The following is a 23,526-nucleotide window of genomic DNA, read 5'->3' on the forward strand; positions in this document are numbered from 1 at the left end:
TTGCGTCGTTTGCACACTTTTCACTGTTTTGTACATAAGGACAGCATGTTGCAGTAGTAAACTTTTAGCTACTATCAAGGCATTCCAAACCTGACATTGTTGTGCAACAATTACCTCACTTTTGGTCGTTTTCAGGTCGCCAGTTGTCTAGATGCCATTGGTGTTTGTTTCAGTTCTTACATTTTTAACCCTCCTGCTCGCTCAGTTTTCATCTTAAGCTTGATAAAGGCAAAAGGACTTCCAGAACCTTTCACCATGAATGTGCATCAGATTTGGTGAATGTGACTGCATAACTTGTTTTTAGTGTTGTTTCAGTAGTATCTTCAACAGACCAGTGGTATTTTTGATTGAATACTGTTCGCAGCACTGTCTAATATCTGTAGGCAGCTGAAGTTTACAAAGAGGACCCTATTAAGGGATATTGAAACACATAGAAATTCCATCCGCATAACAGTTTGCCTTTTCCACTGTTTTGTCTGCTCAGTGCATCACAACTAGCCCACAGAATGCAGCCAGACTGTGGATGCATACCAACGGGATGGGTATGCATCTAGCATCACAAGAGGCATGTTATCTCTGTCTCTCACCTCTCCCTTGTGCCTGTGTGCTGTTCACCATGTGATCATTTTGAGATGGGAGGGAGTATTGCATCCACCTGACCAGTGTAGCACCATTGATTATTTGTACCATTCCTCGGAATACCTCACACTCATCTAGAGAGTACTATCACTGCTGCACAAGCACCAATGTGCCATAATCATGTAGCTTGAGAATATGCTTTGCAGAGATCCATAGGTAACTAAGGGGACCAAGTCTACTGGCATAAACTGGTAAACCTGTTCAGCTTCAGCTCCTGTTATCATATCCTTGCTTGTTGTGCCCCCTCTAGATAAACTCACCCAGTTTTGAACATTGGGCATGACAGAGCTCCCGGGTTCTACACGGAGAGAATCATTGTGGTAAGAGCTGGGAGATGTTGCATCAGCCAACCAGAAAGCACATTTTGCCAAGCTTCTGTTTTCAGATCTTGAGCATATTTTAGCTGACTAATTAAAAGTACATGGTTTGTATTATGAATACTCCATTGCTGTATTTTTTCTAATATCTTAACCTTAGCGTATTTAGTCTATCATTCCTTCCTTTGACTCTCATTTCCTCTTCCCCATCTTTGATCTTTTACTTCTTCTATTCCTTGTTATCTGCTATCCTCTCTTTGTTCCAGTCTTCCTTCTTTCACCAATTCCGTCCATGCGCCGTCTATGTTTCCTTCATCCCTCACTCCCCTCCTTAACTATTTTATTTACAATCACAATTGTTTTCATTTATGATTAAATACCCTGTGATTTGTAGCCTTTAAAAGTGCTTGCTTTAGCAAACAAACATAATAGAGTTGAACTTAATGAGAGAAAACATTATATACTTAGTAATACAACAAAAAGTGTTTTATCCACTACAGATCAGTTATGCTGCGGGACTCCCCATGTTAAGTGACAAAATCCAGTTCCCTTCTTTCTTACGGACAGTGGGAAGTGGCTCTTTACAGGCAGAGGCTTTGGTGCAGTTACTTCTTCACTATGGGTGGACATGGATTGGAGTTCTGGTCTCAGATAATGACCTCGGTCTTCAGGGCAGCCTCATGTTTAAGGAAGAAGCAGCAAAAAATGGGATTTGCTTTGAATTCTTTGAAACTCTCCCTACACAAACCAAAATGTCACCCTTAGCCCGTGTCACTAACATTATTAAAAAATCCTCTTCCAATGTAGTTGTGTGTTTTGCATTTCCAGTGGATATTTCCCTAGTTCTAAATGAGAAGTCCCTGCAAGGGATCACCAGAAAAATATGGGTAGGAACAACTAGTTGGATTCCTTCACCAGTTTTTTCACAAGGGAACCTTTGGAAAACATTGAATGGCACACTAGGAATGATAGCGCACAGGGGTGAAATCCTTGGGTTCAAAGACTTCCTTTACAACATTGACCCACTGAAGGGCTCTAAGGATATCTTCATGAAGACATTCTGGGAACAGGTTTTTAGTTGTATATGGGAGGCTTCATTAAATGATACAAATGGGGAGAACTTGACAGCTGTGAATGGATTCTGCACTGGGACAGAGAAGTTGGAATCACTTGATGCTTCGGTGTTTGAGAAGAAAGACTTCACCATTCCTTACTATGCGTACACAGCCACCTATGCCTTGGCCATGGCACTGCACAATCTACTCCATTGCAAACATAAAGAAGGTCCATTTTCCAACAGGTTTTGTGCAGATCCTAAGGACTTTCAACCATGGCAGGTGAGTGCACCTTTGTATTGACACTTCACTGTTTTTTTCATTTAAAATTAAGTATTATTCCATGCCATATCAATCAATCAATCAGGGATTTGTAAAGTGCACTACTCACCGTGAGGGTCGCAAGGCACTGAGGAGGGGAGAGGGGTGGAGGTGGGGGGGAGGTGCTGCTACTGCTTGAACAGCCAGGTCTTGAGAGGTTTCCTCAAGGTAAGGAGGTCTTTGGTCTAGCGTAGGTGGGTGGGATGAGTGTTCCACATTTTGGCGGCGCGGTGCAGGAATAATCTACCGCCAATTGTAGTTCTGCAGACGCGTGGGACGATTGCGAGGGCGATGTCGGCGGAGCAGAGATGTCGAGTCGGGGTGTAGAAGGAGAGTTGTCTGTCGAGGTATTCTGGTCTGGTGTTGTGCAGTGCTTTGTGAGCGTGGGTGATGAGTTTCAAGGTGATTCTCTTGTTGACTGGGAGCCAGTGCAGGTTTTTCAGGTGGTCTGTGATGTGGCAGTTGTGGGGGATGTCCAGGATGAGGTGTGTGGAGGCGTTCTGGATGTATTGCAGCCTCTTCTGCAATGGCCATGGTTGCTGTATAGAGGGCATTGCCGTAGTCCAGTTTGCTGCTTACGAGGGCTTGGGTGACTGTTCTTCGGTTTTGGTGGGTATCCATTTGTATATCTTTTGGAGCATGCAGAGGGTGTTGAAGCAGGAGGAGGAGATGGCATTGACTTGTTGGGTCATGGACAGTAAGGGGTCCAAGATGAATCCTGGGTTGCTTGAGTGGTCGGTGGGAGTCAGAGTGGTTTGGAGAGTTGCAGGCCACCAAGAGTCATCTCATGCAGAGGGGGTGGAGCCAAACATGAGGACTTCAGTATTGTCAGAATTGAGTTTGGCACTGTCTCTGGCTTGTACAGACCCAATACATCTAGGACACTGCCTCACAAAATTCTTCTATATCGCCTATTCAAGTCATATGTTCTGGTTTACATGCAGATGTTGCACTATGTCAGGAATGTTCACACGAGGAGCTCAGTTGGAAGTGAATTCCTTTTTGATTCAAATGGAGACTCACCACCACTATTCGAGTTGTTTTATTGGCACATGACATCCAGCGACACCAGCAGTTTTTTGAAAGTGGGAATCTACAACGGCAGAGCTTCAAGAGGCTTAAAGCTAGTCGTTAATGAAAGCGCCATTCAATGGGGTGGAAAATATCAAGGGGTGAGTATGATTTTAATGTTCTTCATATTGAAAACTGTACTTATGATCTGTCTATAGGACACTTGTCTTAGATGATAGAACACATTATTTGCCTGATTCTCAAACTGCAATTTGAGAACTGCAGACTTACTACTAATCGGGATGTTATTAGGAAGGAGTAAGACAGGTTTTAGGGAGGGACATGGAGGAGTTTAGGGAGGGTTGCCATCCACTCATACAAGAGCAGGCCAATTGCACTAGTCTGAAGGTGGAAACATGCAACTTTGTAGTAAGGTTACACTCAAAGTTTCAGACTATTGAAAGTAGTAAACTTACTACAAAGTGTAAATTTACTTAATAGAATAACTTACCTTTGTGAGTCAGGCTTATAGAGACAGAATGGCCTAAGAATTAAGGTAAAGAACAGAACTTTTTCTTTGATTGTTAATCTTTGTCAGCAAAATGCATCTGTAAATGAATGCACATAATGCTGAGATCTGGGTTTAATCTCTAAGTCAGGGGTTCAAATCTTGGTATGTTCTCTCAGCCCACAATTTTGTCCCAAGGAAGATCATTACGTTAATCCCACCAAGCAGAGTAACACTAACATGTTTGGGCATCTTATTAATGTTATCGAATCATAACAATGATGCATTACGTTAATCTTCTGATGCTGCTCTTTTTCCTACTGGTACTGCAAACTAGTCATCTTAGACGATTCATGCGATGAATATTCTAAAGGACCAAATAACACCTGTTCATCATTGAGAGGTTATTTTATTCGAGGCAGAACAAGACCTTACAAAATACAAGGTGCACACTTGATCATTCTGCTGTTCAGGCTATCACAATATCAGCTCTAAGTTATCCAATATAGCAAAAGATATAACTTCTTTCCCTTGCTGTGATTTCTCTCCTTTGGGTGGCAGACTCTCTCTTTGATTGAATCGAGTACCTGTCTTATTTTGATCCTCATAAAATAAAAAAACACTTCTTGCAACATGTGACAGTGCACCTCCTTTAGCTTTTGATATCCTCGAGCCAGAATGACAATCTGCAGTACCAGTGTTGCAATTTCCTTCTCCTACAGGCAACCTAAGAACTTCAGTAAACCTATCTTCTTCCTTCTCTTTGGTCACCCAGAAAAAAACTTGTCCCAGGAGATGCTCATTTTGGCAAACCGTTTAAACCCCCCTTTTTTAAGTATGGACCTAGAGACCCCATCCCTTTCACGAAGTATCATCCAGTTCCTAAGTAGGATTGGTGGAGTCCATTTTATTTGAGTAAGCCCGGACACTTACCTGGCAAGTGTTCCATGTTTGGGCAATCTAGTACTCTTCTTGCTGCTGCACCAACCAACTACTTCCAAATTTACTTCCCGTCTTCCCTTACCTACAGCCGCCAGATTCCTCAAACCCTTTCTCATTTTAGTCTATAGTATTGTTAGAAATGGGGTATTTGGTTGACCCCCTTCTCAAGCAAGGAACCTCACTCTAGTCAGGGTAAAAGAGAATCACCCTCATCCAACCCCTGCTTACCCCCTTGGTAGCTTGGCAGAGCAGTAGGCTTAACTTCAGAGTGCTAGGTGTAAAGTATTTGTACCAACACATACAGTAACTCAATGAAAACACTATAAAATGACACAACATCAGTTTAGAAAAATAGGAAATATTTATGTAAACAAGACCAAAATGACAAAAATCCAGAATACATAAGTCAAGTTGTCAATTAAAAAGCAAAAAGAGTATTTATGTAGTTTAAAACACACACAAACACTGTTAGCATGAAAATGTACCTTGGGTGCGTCAAATATAACCCCTCACAGACAAGTGTGCATCAAAAATGGCTAGCAATGCGTCAATTTCACTCACGAGTGAGACCTTGCTTTGTTTCTCCTTTCCTCTGGTCTGGTCGCGTTGTTTCTTGTCTCCGCAGGAGAGGGATGCGTCGATCCGGTCAGCACTCTCAGGTCTGGGCAGGCCTTGTGTTGTTTGTACATGCCCAGAGGTGTTTGCGTCAGAAATCCAGTCGCACAATGATCCGAAAACCACACAGTGCGGGTTGCGATATCCCAACCTCCGTCAGCGATGCTGCACGTAGTTTCTCCAGCTCCATGCGTTGATTCTTTGGTCATGTTTCCGGCAAGAGTTGATTTTCAGCAGCAGAGCTGGTAGAGCGTCGTTTCTTCAGCCGCAGATTGGAGTTGCGTCAATCTTTTACACTCACGGCGCTCTGTGCATGGATTTCTTCCTTCTAGGCTTCTCCTTTCAAGGTTCCAGGAACTGGGTGGGCACCACTCTCTCCAGAGACTCCACGTGCTGGCAGAGAGAAGTCTTTGCTGTCCCTGAGACTTCAAACAACAGGAGGCAAGCTCTAAATCAAGCCCTTGGAGATCTTCACAAGATGGAAGCCACACAAAGTCCAGTATTTGCCCTCTTACTCTGGCAGAAGCAGCAACTGCAAGATAGCTCCACAAAGCACAGTCACAGACAGGGCAGCTCTTCTTCCTCAGGTCTTCAGCTCTTCTCCAGGCAGAGGTTCCTCTGGGTTTCCAGAAGTGTTCTAAAGTCTGTGGTTTTGGGTGCCATTCTTATACCCAATTTCTCCTTTGTAGTAGGCCTACTTCAAAGTAAAGTCCCCAGACACTCACCAGGGGGTTGGAGACTGCACGGTGTGAGGGCAGGCACAGCCCATCCAGGTGTGAGTGACCACTCCTCCCCTCCGTTCCAGCACAGATGGCTCATCAGGATTTGCAGGCTACCCCACAGCTCCCTTTGTGTCACTGTCTAGTGTAAGGTGCAGCCAGCCCAACTTTCAAACTGACCCAGACAGGGAATCAACAAACAGGCAGAGTGACAGAAATGGTATAAGCAAGACAATGCTCACTTTCTAAAAGTGGCATTTTTAAGCACACAATCTTAAAATCAACTTTACTAAAAGATGTATTTTTAAATTGTGAACTCAGAGACCCCAAAATCCACATGTCCATCCGCTCCCAGTGGGAATCTACACTTTAATCAGATTTAAAGTTAACCTATGAGAGGGACAGGCCTTGCAACAGTGGAAAACAGATTTAGCAATATTTCATGTCAGGACATATAAAACGCTTATTATATGGCCTACCTTAACCATACACTGCACCCTGCCCTTGGGGCTACCTAGGGCCTACCTTAGGGGTGTCTTACATGTAAGAAAAGGAAAAGTTTAGGCCTGGCAAGTGGGTACACTTGCCAAGTCGAATTCACAGTTAAAACTGCACACACAGACACTGCAGTGGAATGAATGAATGAATGAAAGGGGATTTTTAAAGCGCGACTGCTGCCCTAAGGCGTCCAAGCGCTGAGTAGAAAAAAAACTGGTTCACTGAGGGAGTCAATGGGGAATTAGCTCCTGAACAGGAAAGTTTTTAATTCCTTGCGGAAGGAAGGGAGGATGGGATTGGATCTAAGGGATAGGGGAAGTGAATTCCATAATTTGGCGGCGTTGAGGGTGAATGCCCTGCCTCCTGCTCTTGACCTCTTAATTCTAGGTACGGTGGCTAGAAATGCGTTGGATGAGCGCAGCAGTTTCCCGGGGAGGTAGGGAGTGAGAAGAGAATGATTGATCTCTGGGTTTGCTCTGTAAAATGCTTGATGGGATATGCATAGGGTTTTGTATTTTATTCTATCCCTCACCGGGAGCCAATGGAGTGATCAAATTCCCGTTTTGGCAGATTCTCTTCTCGGTATCTTAAGTAGCGTACGTGCAGCACAGTTCTGAATTCGCTGTAGTTTTTGCAGCACGTATTCAGGGGATCCCAGATAGAGAGCATTGTTAAAGTCTATCCGGGACTGGATGAGGCCCTGAATAACCACCTGTTGGGCTTCGAAAGGTAGGAGAGGCAGAATTTTCTTCAGCATCCGGATGATGCCGAAACAAGTTGCTGAAGTTTTGGTGGCCTGGGTGTTCAGAGTGAGTGAGTTGTCAAGCCACACTCCCAGGCTTTTAATATTCTCCTTCGGAGTAGGTGGTGGGCCTAAACTAGGGGGCCATAGCCGGTCGAAGTCAGTGAGGGTGGAGGGGCCGAGGAGCATGACCTCGGTTTTATCCCCGTTTAATTTTAATGAGGATGCTATCATCCATTTCCTCACCTCTTCCATGCAGGCCGCCAGATTGTCCCGAGGGGACCCGCTGTTCTTCTGTGCCAGGGAGACCACCAGCTGGGTGTCGGCCGCATATGAAATGATTTTAATACCATATTGGCGCACAACCCCAGCCAGCGGTCTCATGTACACATTGAACAGCGTGGGGGCTTAGGGAGGAGTCCTGGGGCACCCCACAATCCAGGGATCTACTGGTGGAGCAGGAGTCGCCATCGAAGACCTGAAAAGTCCTTCCGCTCAAAAAGGAGCTCAGCCAGTCAAGGGCGGCCCCGGCAAGTCCCAGATGAGATAGCCGGCAAAGAAGAGTTTTGTGGCAGACAGTGTCGAACGCGGCGCTTAAGTCCAGGAGGACCACTGCCACTGATCCCCCCTGATCCAGGATCCTCCTGGATTCCTCCGTCACGGCTAGGAGGGCTGTTTCTGTGCCGTGTTTGGGACGGAATCCGGTCTGGGTGGAATCCAGAAGCTGGTTCTCTTCAAGGAATTTAGTGAGGTGAATGTTAATATGTTTCTCCAAAATTTTGGCTGTCCAGGGTAGCAGGGAGATGGGACGATAGTTATTTGGGTCATTCGGGTTGAGGGTAGGTTTTTTGAGTAGTGCTCTCACCATTGCCTGTTTCCAGGTTGGGGGCACTACGCCCTTTAATATAGAGCCGTTGAGGAGTTCCAAGATAGTGGGGAAAATGACTTGGCTAACCATGTTCATCATACGGGGGTACAGGGTCGCGGGCGGAGCCAGACTTTATTTGTGAGGCCAGGGATTGAAGTGAGTCTGAGTCCATTAGTGGGAATTTGTTTAGCATTACTTGCGCGGGGGATTCATTCAGCGTAGGAGAACAAGGTTCAGTGGCTATGGGTTCAGGTACAGGGGTTGAGAATGACGAATAGATTTTATTTATTTTTTGGTAAAAAAATTCAGCTAACTCGTTGCATCTATCTGTGGAGTTTTCGGCTGGAGCGGCCGGAGCGGAGATCTTGGAAAGGCTCTTAACTATTTGATAGATTTCTTTTGGTTTAGACTTGGCGGACATAATCTTCTCTCTAAAGTAGATGGATTGGGCTGTATTGATTTCCAGTTTATAGGTCCTAATGGCTTCTCTATACCTGATTTTTTCGACGGGGTCGTATCCCATGCGCCATTTTCTTTCAGATTGTCTACACTGCTGTTTTTTCTTCCTAAGCTTATCTGAATACCACGGAGCGGTTGCTCGTGCTCTTTTTAGAATGGTTCTCCTCATGGGGAGAATGGAGTCGATAGAGTCCTCGATCCATTTGTGGACTTTGCTATTGTCAAGTATGGGGTCTTGGGATAGAGACGGCTTTGTGTCAGATAATAGATTTGACCATTGTACCAGTGGAAGCTTAGACCATTTCCTCATTTTACGTGGTGTAGGAATGGGGGGAGTGAATTTGGGGATCTTCCAGTCAAGGGGGATAAGAAAGTGGTCGGTACAAGATGTTTGATGGTGCCGATCGAAAGGTTGGGGCAATTAGTGAAGACAGGGTCAAGCAGGTGGCCCTTGTCGTGGGTAGGAGACTGGATTAGTTGCTCCAGTTGAATCGCAGCCAGGCTTCCGACTAGCTCCCTAGTGGTGCCGTCATTGATGTTATCAAAGTGCATGTTGAAATCTCCAAGAATCGTAAAGTTGGAGGATGACATTACGTATTCTGCTGCTAGTGGAGGGAGTAGGGAGTGAAAGTCGTAAAGTGAGCCTGGGGGACGATACACGAGGACTCCTGTTAGACTGTCATTGGGGGTCAATTTCAGGCAGAAAGTCATGCTTTCGCAGTCCTGAAATGGGTCTGGGGTACAGTAACAATGATACTGGGATTTATGAATAATTGCAATACCTCCTCCCTTACCTTGCGTGCGATCTCTGCGTGAGATCTTGTAGCCAGAGGGTAGTGCTTGGATCACGTCGGGGTCACAATCCGGAGTCAGCCAAGTCTCTGTTAGAAAGATGGCATCAGGTTCCCGGTCTTCTATTAATAGGGAGATATCTGCACTATGTTTTGGCAGAGATCTACAGTTTAAAAGTAATAAGGAATAATTTTGCTGGTCCGATGTCTGCTGAGTGCTGTTTAGTCTGGTGTTGCAGGATTGGCAGACGGATGGAAGGCTTAGGGGGTGGTAGCGGTGGAGGCAGCGAGCTTCCCTGGGAGGATTATGTTTGAGAAGGTCAGCTGGGTTATATTGAATCATGAGGCGGAGGACAGGGGGGGTGGCCCCTGTCCCCGTCCGGCCGCGGACGGGCGCAGACGGGCTTGCCTTTAGCGCGCCTTTGGCGCGCTGGCGGCGCGCCCGCAGCGCGCGTCCGCTGCGTGTCCGGGGGTGGCACATGGTTTTATAGGGAGGGGGGGCGTGGCCTCCCGGATGTGGGCATGGCCAGAGTTGACTGGCAAAAAGGCTCCAAAAGATTTCAGACCCGCGTCAGCCCTTAGCTCGACTGCGCGGGGAATCCCAAAAACAGGAAGGGCTGGGGAGTGCTCAGGGGGAAGTGCTTGTCAGGTAAAAACACACAAATCAATACAATTCTGTTTTTAAAAAAAAAAAGCGAGCGTGCTCCCGGCTATTCGCCTCAGGAATTAGTATCTTCTACTGCGGGCTCTGGCTTCAGCGCGCCTTATGTAGAGGATTCAGTGGGCGTGGCCTCCCGGGTGTGGGCGTGGCCAGAGTTGAGTGGCGAAAAGGCGCCAAGAGATTTCAGACCCGCGTCAGCCCTTAGCTCGACTGCACGGGGAATCCCAAAAACAGGAAGGGCTGGGGAGTGCTCAGGGGGAAGTGCTTGTCAGGTAAAAACACACAAATCAATACAATTCTGATTTACAGTGGCAGGTCTGAGACATGATTACAGAGCTACTTGTGTGGGTGGCACAACCAGTGCTGCAGGCCCACTAGTAGCATTTGATTTACAGGCCCTGGCACCTCTAATGCACTCTACTAGGGACTTACTAGTAAAACAAATATCCCAACCATGGATAAGCCACTTACATACACATTTTGTAAAGAAGCACTTGCACTGTAGCACTGGTTAGCAGTGGTAAAATGCCCAGAGTAACAAAAACAGAACAATCAGAGTCCAGTACACATCAACAACCTGGGAAACAAAGGCAAAAAGTTAAGGGAGACCACACCAAGGAAGAAAAGTCTAACAAGTATTTTCGTTCTTATCATGTGCAATCTGTGCCATCCACAATTTATGATCAGAAAATACCTTCAAATTATCTTTCTCAGTTCTACCTCTAAGACTTACATCAAGTTATAGTAGCCCATGATAATCGCGAGCAAGAAAAGCCCTTCTTTTACCTTTGCAAACTTAGCAAATTCTGCAATAACTGTGATAAACTTATGTCCCAATTTCTCAAATCTAGATTGTTAATATCTTTACATGAACAGCCCAACTCTTTTCCCTGCAATTGCTTTTGGTGTGGACTTTGACCACAATGATGTGACCCCACATTCAGATTTCCACCATCAGTCTTCTGATCTCTCTCGACAATTTGAAATGACACAAAGGTTACATACTCCATCCACACATGTTTAAACATTGTCTCTTATAGGACTGTCTGAAGGCAGGCGTGTCTAAGTCAAAGATTTGTGTCCGGTTCCACCCATTGCATGCATTTTTCCTGTACCTCATGGCCTAGACTCCTCGTGATACCTTAATAACCCCATAACATCAAAGTGGGTTTGCCTTATCTACTTACATGCATTTAGATGTTGGCATACTGCTATCACTTTATTATTCTTAGATAGCACTTGTGGAACATGTCAAGCTTTTACTTTCTATATAGGTGTGGAACCCTCAGGCTCTTTACCAATGACCTCTCTTCTTCGTTAGAACATTCTTTTTTCTCTTCACTTTTTTGCTCATTGTGCAGGATTTAAATAAATCCATAAACTCCCCAACAACTGTAAAAAAAATTGCAGCCATCAGGTACAAACCTAGACGTTTCATATGGCCCATGTGAGGCAATGTCTGGCTTGATCCATACATATCTTTTTATCTGAGAATCTTCAAAGTCACCTTATATGGTCTTACATATTGCTCTGCACCTGTCTTTTTTCTATTTCATACCTCTCAATAATAATGTTTCCTATTCCAACACTCTTACTAGTAATTCCTATCTTTCTGCCTTACCTGCATTCTCCAACCTGCAAAGGACTATATCCTGTGATACATTTCATCCACTCTGTATCCTTTATTTATCCAATGTCTACACCACAGTTTCTGGTGCCTTCTTGTATCCTCTTCTTGTTCACTTTTTTATTCTCTTTTTCTTCCTTCCTTTCTCTGTCCACCTTTGTACCCTATTTTCTGTGACACGTGTGTCTAGCTGGACTCTCTTATTATTTTGTTGAAGCCCCCATCAATTATCTCTTGCCTCTCGACCATCTGCCTGCTTCCTTCTAATACTTCAATCTGTTTATGATTCCACATCTCCCCACAGCCTCAAACAACCTTTCATCACTGGAGGTTTGGGATTTAATTAATCTACGGTGATGGAGACTAGAGTAAAGCAGCAGCTAGCCACAGTGGAAGGACATGGGAAAGGTCTGCCAAGTGATTTGGAGCATGTAGACAAGTGGAAAGTGCAAGATGCAAGGGAAAACAGAGATGGCTGTGTAACCCTGTAAGACATTTAAGTGGGTTGAAAGATGAAAGATGAACAATGAGCTATTCTAATATTTGTAAGGGGGTGTCTGGAAGTCTTTGAAGTGATACAGTGTTTGAGAGATAATTTGCAAGTGACATTTGAGCTACTTATGAGATACTGCACACACCACCATTCCCATACAAAATCTAATTCTACCATGTTTTATCTGAGGTGCTCGAGTAAACAAGTGATAAACCACCACAATACCATTGTTAGGACAGCCACCGGGTTGCCTTCTGCAATACAGTCTTTTTGACAAAACTCCTCACACTCCCAAGTTTCAAATTAATAGTGCATAGCTAATTCATAAACAAGCCAAAATATCTCAATCAATGATCGAGTAAGATTCAAGATGATCCAAAGTTGAGGTTAAAAACAGTTCCTTTATTCGAAGAGTAATTTAAACACAAAAGTTGATTTTGGCCTGTAGAAAACTTTTCCAGTCCTTTTCAGCCAAATTGCTAGATGTAAGTGTGAATATAAACATTGGCAGGAGGAAGAAGTGGTTGTTTGTTTAGTTGCACAATTGATGAAATAGAGGGAATTGAGGAAGTCGACGCTGGAAAGAAAGAATACTGGGATAGTGTAGCACAGGAAAGAAAAGTAGGAAATAAATGTTTGGAGAGGAAGAGAAGAACAACTTCATGGAATATTTGATGATGGCAAGATGGGTCTCCAACATAACTTTGAGGAGAGGGCCGAGGAACCCCTCAGTCCTGTACTCCTTGTTATCAGAGAAGTTATTCTGAAGACCTAATAGTTCTGTAGTTGTGATGGACTGAGGTTTACACCAAGCTTCACTAACTGAGGTGTGCACCAGTGGTGTAAAGTTCTGAAAAGGTCCAGAATAATATATATATTTATTTAGTCCCACAGTACAAGAGGAAAAAAACAATTCTCTCAAAAGCTTTACTCTGTCTCACCATCACCCTATACCGCTATCAACCTATCCTCTATCTCCACTCTCTGACTCCTCCCACACCCATTCCATACCAGAATGATCTCCAAAATAACTCTTCCTAGACTCTTCCTTCCTCTACCCCTCCTGGCTCACCCCAGACGTCAGTTTACTACTATGATCTCCCAAACAATCCTACAAAATTCTCCCTCATGTATCTCTCCTTTGACTCATCCCAAACCTCATTTTACTACTACGATCCCCCTAATCCCTCTCTACAAACTCTTCCCTCCTCCATCTCTACTTTACTCACCACTAACCTCATTTAACTACAATGATCTCCCAATTAACACTTCTGTATTCTTCCCTCCTCTATCCCTCCATTATTCTACTCAATCCAACTAACAGACTCACATGTCCTCCGCTCAAATTAACTCATACCTACCTATACTAATACTTCACTCATATTTCCCGATAGTAATCATCCACTAATCCTTTTGGGTTCCAGAATAGTGTGCTACTCACCGAAAAGCGCTTCAATGCCTCATCAGGGGTAGTAAGCACTATATAAATACAATTAGAATATGTTTAATGCACTGATTCCTACATGGTTTAACCTCTAATCATTCTAGGTTCCTCTGTCTGTCTGCAGTGATAGCTGTACTCCAGGGTACCGGAAGTCTGCTATGATAGGGCGGCAGGTATGCTGTTTCTTCTGTGTGCCTTGCCTTGATGGGAGCATCGCCAACCAAACAGGTGGGTTCAGTGGCATGGGAAAGTATTCCACTGTGCAAAGGCATTCAGACACAGTTTACAATATATGCATTTGAATTTTAACACTTTGTATCAATAAATTCGTTGAACATCACCTACAGCAAAATTGGATCCCCGCCCTCATCAGGTACCGAATGTAACTGCATCAGACATGAGAAGAATTAAAAGTTAACATTATACTTTCAGACCAACCTCTGGGATGCAAATCTAATTCTGCGTGGACCGAGATTGGAAAGAGGGTTACGGAGAAAAACGGGGATCAATAAAAGTAAAATTACAAACAGGCATTTACAGGGATAAATGTTCTCATGTATGGCAAATCTTAAGGTTCATCATAATAGGGAATTGATTACATGGGCAGAAGAGCTTTTTGCGATTTTGAATAGCTGCCTTATATATTCAGTGTGTTTCCAGAACTGTGTTATTTGGCTGGTGCTGGTCGAAAAACCTTTGAGAGTGACCCTTCTGCCCAAAGTGAATAGGCATGAAAAAGTATTAGCAAAATCAGCAAGTGCTATACCATAAAGTGCTTCTTCACAGCCTGTACAGTATAATCTTCTCATATAAAGAGGCCACACAGAAAGATTGGCGAGGCGCTGTGCTCCCCGGACTCCTGGGTGTGCGTAATAATTGTTTACATTTCAAGGACAGGATTACCCTAGAACACAGCGTGGAAGAATCTTCACTTCAACTTTCTGTTGGTTTCTTGTTTTCCTTTTTCCGAGTTATGAAAGGTTTCAGAACATTTCCTTCACGCAAGTCCATCATCACTCACCAAGATTTTACCGTAATCCAAAGCAGAATGTTTCAATAGTCATTTTTCCAAGTTATTTGAAATGTATTCACAGGACCAGTGTGGGTCACACAAACCTCTACAAAAAAACGCCATGTACCAGGCGACCAGCCCAGCCTTCATCAGCCTTTTAGAGGTGTTAAAGAAACCAGAATCCGAAATATTTTAAAATACTTCTATGTATTTTTCTTCTGTTACAGAAAACGTAACTCTAGTCCCCAGTAATGAGTTCTAAACTAACGATTGAAGGCCTCAATTAGGGTAGAATGAGCTGGCCTCACCATTGGAAAAATCCTTCTGCCCCCTCCCCCCTCCTCCCCCTACCAGCAGCAGCAGCACCAAAACGTTTACTATAAAACGATAATAAACTATGTTTATTATCGTTTTACCATAAAAAGATTGGGGCCATGGGGCTATGACGAGCAAGAAGGGGTAGTGCTGTGTACTCTATGCTCATGTATGTTCGGCCGCCCGTCTCGGGCCAGCCAAACACACATGCGCATTGGGCTCTCTCCAACCAAGCAACGAAGGCACTGCGTTCCTGGGTTGGAGGCAAAAGGCAAAGTATTTCACTCTGTCCTTGCTGGGCACTCTGTCCAATCCAAATGCTGCTTTCATGCTGCCAGCACCACAGCATAGACATATTTTTCTTAACAAGTGAAGAATCTCCATTTAGTGACTGAAAAAAGACTACTCTTTCAAAGTGAACAAATGATAAGCCTTTGGTCAAAACAGAGATTTCTGTAGCTGAAAGCACATGACTTAAATTAAAAATGGGGACTGTCATCCTATCTGTTGGTAATCACAAAGTTTGTATTTGTACCAAGTTTAGTATTTCTTGGAGGAGAACCACGATGTATTGTTGCACTGCTAGTCTCCCTCTCACTATCTTTCTCTCTCTCTCTGTTTTTCTCACTACCCTGGATTCTCTGAAAAATAGCTGATTATAGATTTGGGTAAGAGTGGGCCTTGTGATGGGACCTTCATAAGAGTCTTCTGCTCAGCTCACAGAACTTTGGACCTGTCAGCCTTATCATAAACATCTTACCTTCCTCCTCAATTTTTGCTTAACTCATGTTGCTGGCCTTAGAACTCAGTGCACTTTACCCCTACTAAACAGTGGCAAACTGGATGTGCTCAACATGGTAACATTGGCTAAGCCCCACTTGTCATAGTGTCACATTTACTTTACTTATAAGTCCCTAGTAAATTTGTATGATGTGTACCCAGAGCTTGTAAATTATATTTTACTAGTGAGCCTGCAGCACTGATTGTGCCACCAACTTCAGTAGCACTTTAAAAATGTCTCAGGTCTGCCATTGCAACCTGAGTGTGCAGTTTGTCACAGGCATTTTCACCTGGCAAATTAAACCTTTTTCCAGGACCAAACCTTCATTTTAATTCATATATGTCACCCATAGGGTAGGCCCTGTACAGCCCAGAGGACAGGGTGCAGTGTACTTAAAAAGTGGGACAAATAATTTAAAGTTTAACCTGTCCTGGTAGTGAGAAGCCTGTACATTTGTTTTTCACTACTGCAAGGCCTACTCCGCCCATAAAGTAACGTTGAAGTTACTTTATTACATTTGATACGCTGTAATTTTCAAATGGGTATAAGTGACCAGTATATGATTGGAGTCTTTGTAATTGTAATGGAAAACCCAAACTTATGGTGAAGTCGGATTTTAAATTACAATTTTGAAAATGCCACTTTTCCTGCCTTAGTGATTTAGTGCCTGTATTCTGTACCTGGGTGATCTGATGGATGAATATGCCTCCTCAACAGCCACACACAATAGGGAGCTTAGGTGTGCCTGGATAGGCCATCACTGGCAGGACCACTTGCAATTGAATAGGCTGTGTCCTGCATCATACAGAGGGCTGCAAACTCCCTGTAGTTAGTCTGGAGCCAGGACAGTGAAGACAAGATGCACAAGCCTTCAACTGGAAAGCTCCAGAAGCTTCTCCCCATTACAAAGGCACAACTGAGTTTAAATAGTAGGCCTCAGACACCACCACTTCAGTATTCTTCTGGACCTGTGGATACTCTGCCAGGAAGGACTACTGTATTGCTGTGCTGCTGAAAGTACTGTCACTCTGCTGCACTGCTGCCCTGCTGGACTCCTGAATTGCTGGACTGCAACCTTGCTATGCTACCTTTTGCCTGCTGCCCTCTTGCCTTGGTAAGAAGGACTGGACCTGCATCTCTTGCACTCAGAACAATAGAGTGTCTCCGAGGGCTAGTTGGCTGGCCTCCTGATCTGAAGCCTCAGGGATGCAACAGACTTCTCACAGCTTTAGACCTATCCCTGCTCTCTGCCATCTGTGGGTTTACCCTGCCAAGAGGTGCCACCCAGTCAAGGATGTTTGGAAGTGGGCTTAAGGTGCTCTGCCAGCCTCTGTAGATCCAGCATAATTGGCGCATGACTTCTGCTGTGCAGCCCTGATCAGAACTGAGGCATCGTCATTACTGCATGAACCAGAGCTATTTTAAAGACCTGTATTGCATGCAGCCCATTGCCAAATCAGAACCTCTGATGCATGATGTATCCTCAGCGCAAGTTCTTGCATCCATCATGGACGACAGCCTCAACAGCAATGCTGAACTGCGTATGAGAGCTCCTCAGAACTGACACATCAACTTGACTGCCCAATGCATCCTTGGTGTCTTATTTTTCATCATCTGGATCCTCGACGACGACTCAGGTCCTCGCAATGCAGCCCGCTGCACCTAAGAAACACTTCAGCTTCAGCTATGTGATGTATCTTCGACATGGATCCTCAAAATGCTCTGCAAGTTAGGATTTAAGGTACTGTGCTCAGCGTGCCTAAATGAGTCCCTGTAGCAGGCCTACACTGTCTACCTGAACTTTTGACTTGGTCCCGGCACAACCAGATATCCACAGTTTGTGCTTTACACCTTTTGGCTCTATTTTTACTAAAAAATTTGAAGTAGAATAGCTCTGGTTCTACTAATTTTTTTGTTGTCATTTTGGCCTTGTATTATTTATAAAAAAATACTCTAATTTTCTAAACTGGTGTGGGATCCTTTTGTGGTGTGTTTTCACTATATTACTGTTTGAAGTGTTGAACTAATACTATACACATTGTCTCTGAGTTAGGCTAGATTGCTCTGTTCCAAGATACCTGAGGGTTGAGCACAGGTTAATTTAGGGGTTGCTTGTGACTTCACCCTGAGACGAATAGTGGTTTGCAGCCAGAGAAGGGTTTCACCCCGTCAACCAGTAACCCAATTTCTTACACAGAGATTTGCAAACTTTTGTTTCATGTTCTTCTCCCAATTTTTGGATGGTCTGATGTTCTGGTTCAGGGATTGCAGTTAGAAATAGCATGTGTCCATCAGGTAAGGATAAACATGTTTCTAATTCTGCATGTCTTTCTGAACTTTGTTATGTTTTGTATTTTGATAAATATTATTGACTATATGAAAATATCTTCTCAAGTTTTCTAAAGGATTCCTGGTATATGTGATTCCATATGATTTAGAGATCTTTTCTCAAGATCAGTATTTATTTCTTATTGTCGCTTACCACAATCTGAGGCAATTTCCAAGGCTCAACAATGTGTCTACATCCAGCCCACTTCCCTATTCCTAATATGGTACCTCCTAACATTGCCCCAAAGACATTATTCCAAACGTGGCAATACCACTAACCTCATAAGAATCATGTGCACACACACAAAATACTCCCTAGTCAAAGCACCAACTTCAATTGTTTGTACATGCTACTAATGTCTAGTCACCCAATACTGATTACCCAGAACTCTCCAACCTTATTTCTGACCATGAAAACAACATTTTATGCATCCTTGAATGCTGGCTTAATGGAAATGCCCAGCTATCATTGACTTATTAGTAACTCAAGGATAAAACTCATGGGTGCTGACAGACAAAGTAAGTTAGGAGGCAGCATAACAGTCAATCCCAAAACCACCAATAAATGCAGGTCTATAGCACAACAATTTATGACACATTTGAATGTTTCAAATGTCCTGTCTGTTAATCCTTATCCAACATTATCTACCTCTACACCATCTATTGGAAGCCCAAATCTAGAAACAATTTCACTGACCGGTTATCAGAAAATGCTACCTAAAAATCACATCTGCCCTAAATATTTTACTAAGAGACTCAAATTTGGCAATACCAATTACAAGTTGTTTCTATTCTAGAAAACCTTTTATTACCCTACTATTTATACCAGAACTCCCATTAGGCCAGTTTCACGAGTTGTCTGTTAAATTCTGATATGTGCAGTAACTTATGTTACCGCCTGGTTAGAATTATGAGTATTGTGACAAAAAAATTGCACCCCCTAGATTAATCAGCAGGTCGAACCTGCTGATATTTGTCAGGCAAGACATGCCCGGTAGAAACTAGGTCATGCATATTTTGGTGCACTAAGCACCCAAGTCCACATGTTATTCCATATTAGGTGGTATTTACGGTACCCAATAAATTCCAACTTCACAGTCTGATTTTATTTGTATCTGGGGAGGGAGTTTGTTTTTGATCCTACCCTTGTTATTCTTAATAAATAGAAATCCTATTAAGTTTACCTTGAGGTAATTGTAACAAACTGTGGATCCCTGTTCATGTACTATAATCCCTTACACAGAACTCCCTCAAGAAGATTTTGAATCTACCCTAGTGGAACAGATGATGCAAGTTGCCACAGGAATGTGGGTGAGGTTTCCTCATCCAGAAAGCATCTATTTCATTATAGGGCCTGGTATGCGGTAATCATTTATTGAGTGATCACACCTAGAGTGATATTGTGTATAAGTAGATAGGGAAGGTGATGATTCCCCTCTTTGCCTCTCAGTCTGCATTTGAGTTGTCTTATCGACTATTGTGGTATGGAAAAAGTCACGGATGCTTTTGGCCTGTACGGCTTTTTTTTAGCTTTGAGTGGAAGTTCTGCTTACAAACAAGTGCTTACCGGCCATTGCCTTGCCCTTTGATATGTTGCTGTCAGTTGTGGCTTTGCCTTCTAATTCAGCATGTTTCCTAAACCCTTATGGTGTTGTGGTGAAAAGCAGGATGTCTCTGTTGCTATCAACTTACTAATGTACCTGTCAAAGGTTTCTAGAGAGCCAATAACATGACACAACAGAAGAGAGTTGGAGCTGTTCCAGGCATGGGTGTTTTCTGGGACTTCTCCTGAATTTACATACCTTCACTACTGCCCAGGGAAGAAAGGATGAATCCGCTGCCCTAGATCATGTTAGATCCCTAGGATATGACTCCCTTTAGTAGGCGTTCATGCTCCTTTGATAAGGATGAACGTTGGGGTATATTGCCTCAGTCCTAACACTAAACCCTCCGCCTTCCTGAGGATGCCTGTGCAACCAGGATAGATCAATCCAACAGATCGTTTATCTCCTTTGCCTAAAGGTAACAGAGATATTTGTCTCCTTTCTGGGATTACTGAAGCCCCATTATGTCCCATTCTCCCTTTTATTCATTCACTGCCTTCCACTGGGTAAGCCTGGATTTAAGAGAGAGGTTAATATGCTTGGCTATACAAACCTCTCAATTCCCAAGGCCTGCTGTCTTTCTCATAATCTTGCCACCAGTGTCGGCACCAGGGCTCCCCATTGATTAGCAGTGCGGTTTACAAGTGGATGTGTTTATCATTATCATCAAGCTCACAATTTGGTAGTGCTGTCTATTCCTGACATGAAGTGCCTTGTGCGCCATGACACATGTAACAAGTTTTTCAAATATAAAACCTGCACCTACAAATACATTAGATGTGCAATACCGGGGGCCAAGATCCCTCAGTATTGTATGGTCAGTTCCAGGAGTGGTTCATGGCTAAATAAATGTATTCTTAGACAAGAGTAAATGTATTTTATGTACATATTCATAGCATATGGTAAATACATTCTCTACAAACCAGTTGTCAAGTGCATATACATATTTAAAAGTGGCTTTTACTAAATTAGCATCACATTGCTGTCTAAAAATTAATTTCTGTTGTCATCCTCAGATGCCTTGGAATGCATGAAGTGTCCAGAGGGCCATTGGACATTAGGTGAAAAGGTCCGATGTGTACCAAAGGTTATTGATTTTTTGTCCTACAAGGAACTACTCGGTTTCATATTGTCTTTAACCTCCATCTTCTTCTTCCTCAATGCTACTGGAATTTTGTGTATTTTCATTAGGTATCAGCATAGACCAGTGGTGCGAGCTAACAACCTTCATCTCAGTTATATTCTTCTGGTTGCCCTCATGCTGTGCTTCCTCTGTCCCTTGGTTTTCCTTGGCCAGCCCAACAGAGTGACATGCATGCTCCGTCAGGTGATGTTTGGTGTATGCTTCTCACTTGCTGTTTCCTGTGTGATGGCTAAAACAATCATGGTGGTCATTGCATTTAGGGCTACCAAACCCAAAAGCAATTTCAGAAGATGGCTTGGGCACAGGACTTCTTACACTATCATACTGAGCTGTACCGCTGTAGAACTGAGCCTTGGAATTATCTGGCTGGCAACGTCACCTCCTTTCCCAGAACTTAACAACAGTGCTCCCAATTTGAAGATTGAAGCGGCCTGCAATGAGGGATCTATCCTTATGTTCTATTGCATGTTAGTATTTTTAGGATTTTTGGCATGTATAAGTTTTTGGATTGCTTTTCTGGCTCGAAATTTACCAAACAACTTCAATGAAGCCAAGTTCATCACCTTCAGCATGCTGGTGTTTGTCAGTGTCTGGCTCTGTTTTATCCCAGCTTATCTCAGCACAAAAGGAAAGTACATGGTAGCAGTAGAGATTTTTGCAATTTTGTCTTCTGGCGCCGGTCTTCTTTTTTGTATATTTGCACCCAAGGTTTACATTGTGTTTTTGAGACCAGAGACGAACACAAGGGATTTTTTAAAGAAAACATTAGCAAGACACATCTAAGCTGGTGAAATTAAGGCAAAGGCTTTTATTAGCTAAACTATTTGGACTGATAGATCTTAAATTCAAACTGTGATTGCTCAGATTCTCTTTGTGTGCATTTGTAGCATGGTCTGCGGCTGCTCTGGAAAATAAAGCGTTTAGTGCAGAAATAGTGTAAAGTATATAGAATTTCTCTATCGCTACTGCAAAGATGAGGTCGCCATTATGATACTGCAGTAGTGATTTTTGGATCATGCCGTCCTAATCATGTTGGAATTTCAAATTTGATAAACGTAACACGCTAGGTAGATGTCATTAATGAATACATTGATCCTCTAACCCATCTGTCTTCAGCTAAGAGAAATCTCCTTCGACATTAACTAGAGTTAATCTGTAATGTGTCATCTATCTTGTACAAAGCCACAATTATGTTTATTGTAAGAAATGTTACAAAGAAGATAAGAAGAAGGAATTAGTCACATTTACAAGTAATATCAGTTAATTATGGGAATCCTCACTGTAACAAAAAGATAGGTCAAAATGTACAAGATAAACAGAATAAAGTGAAATCCCTTATACATCGAAGATAGGTAAAACTGACACTCAATAATAAGTCAACTTTTTCAAAACTAGTTGTAAAGGTTTTGCAGCAGGACTTAACTCCATGATATAGAAAACAGTACTTCTAAGTTTCTGCACATCTGGTTCCCATGAGTTATTAAAACTTGCAAAGTCTGCAAAAATCTCTTGAATTGTTTTGATTGTGTCATTCTAATCTGCATTCACTGATCAAGAAAAGTAAGAAATGCAGACGAATTATGCTTTAATGAAAAGGATTTGCTGAGATTGTCATCCAAGTAGGATTTTTTAGGAGATTCACATCAGTCTATTAGGTAAATCTGTGTTCCTGAACCTTTGATATTCAGCATAATCTGCAGGTCACAAGCAGAGCATCAGCTGAGAGTTAAGTATTGTCTTAAAAACAAATTTAGAAGGGTACTTTGAGCAGTTTCTGCTTCGAGATGTCTTAAAACCGAGTCCAGATATTTTGACAAGGGATTTTTGAACGGGTTCTTCACATAAAAAAAAGAAATCGAGTACAAAACTGTTTTTTAAAAATGAACATCTTCATGCCGAATTTTGTTTCACTAGTCTGAGGCAAATAGAAAATCTTTCTATGAGTCTTAGGGGCATATTTATACTCTGCGCTGATTTGGCGTAGTTTTTATTGTTTGCTAATTCAGTGCAATCTTATCTATATATTTATATTTTGATGCTAGACTAGTCTAACATCAAAATAATGGAGTTAAAGTAATTTTTGGGATGTATGAAACCACCTTGCGTTAATGAGATGCAAGGTAGGCGTTCCCCGTCCAAAAAATGACTCTAAGGCGCTAGCGCCTTATTTAACCTCCTGTGCAAAAATTATGCACAGGAGGGAGGCGGGCCTAAATAATGGCACTAAGCCTGCTTAGTGCCATTATTTAACGCCTGGGTCAGGGCAGGTGTTAAGGGACCTGTGGACTCATTTCCATGGTTGAACACCATGGAAAGAGCCCACAGGTGCCCTCCCCAACCCCCAGGAACACCTCACCCACACCAGAGGATAAGTAGGGTAAGTAGAGGGAAGTGTTTGAATCTTTTTTTTAAGTGCCATTAGGGGCCCTGACATGGGCCCCTGTACATGGCACCGGGTGCCCAGGTGACCCTTGTCCCCTGTGCTGGCCATTGGGGTGATGGGCATGGCTCCTGTCTTCTATAAGAGAGGAGTCATGTGGTATGGATGTTTTTGCATCAAGAAATGACGTTAGGCTGGTTAGAGTCATTTATTTTTTACTCTAACCTGCCTAACTTAATTTTCTGGTGCAAA

At 43.1% G+C, this 23,526-nt stretch overlaps 1 protein-coding gene across 1 annotated transcript in view; it reads left to right on the plus strand.

Moving 5' to 3' along the window:
- LOC138260698 (extracellular calcium-sensing receptor-like) overlaps nt 1-22,358 on the plus strand; it is a 68,959-nt gene extending 46,601 nt beyond the window's left edge. The window contains exons 4-7 of the mRNA XM_069209196.1: nt 1,457-2,293; nt 3,277-3,504; nt 13,815-13,938; nt 20,767-22,358. Of these exons, the coding sequence (XP_069065297.1) occupies nt 1,457-2,293; nt 3,277-3,504; nt 13,815-13,938; nt 20,767-21,677 (2,100 nt within the window). The 3' untranslated portion in view covers nt 21,678-22,358. The remainder of the gene's footprint in view (nt 1-1,456; nt 2,294-3,276; nt 3,505-13,814; nt 13,939-20,766) is intronic.
- The last annotated feature ends 1,168 nt before the right edge of the window (nt 22,359-23,526 follow it).

Source organism: Pleurodeles waltl, chromosome 10 (assembly GCF_031143425.1).
Source record: "Pleurodeles waltl isolate 20211129_DDA chromosome 10, aPleWal1.hap1.20221129, whole genome shotgun sequence".
NCBI classification, from domain to species: domain Eukaryota; kingdom Metazoa; phylum Chordata; class Amphibia; order Caudata; family Salamandridae; genus Pleurodeles; species Pleurodeles waltl.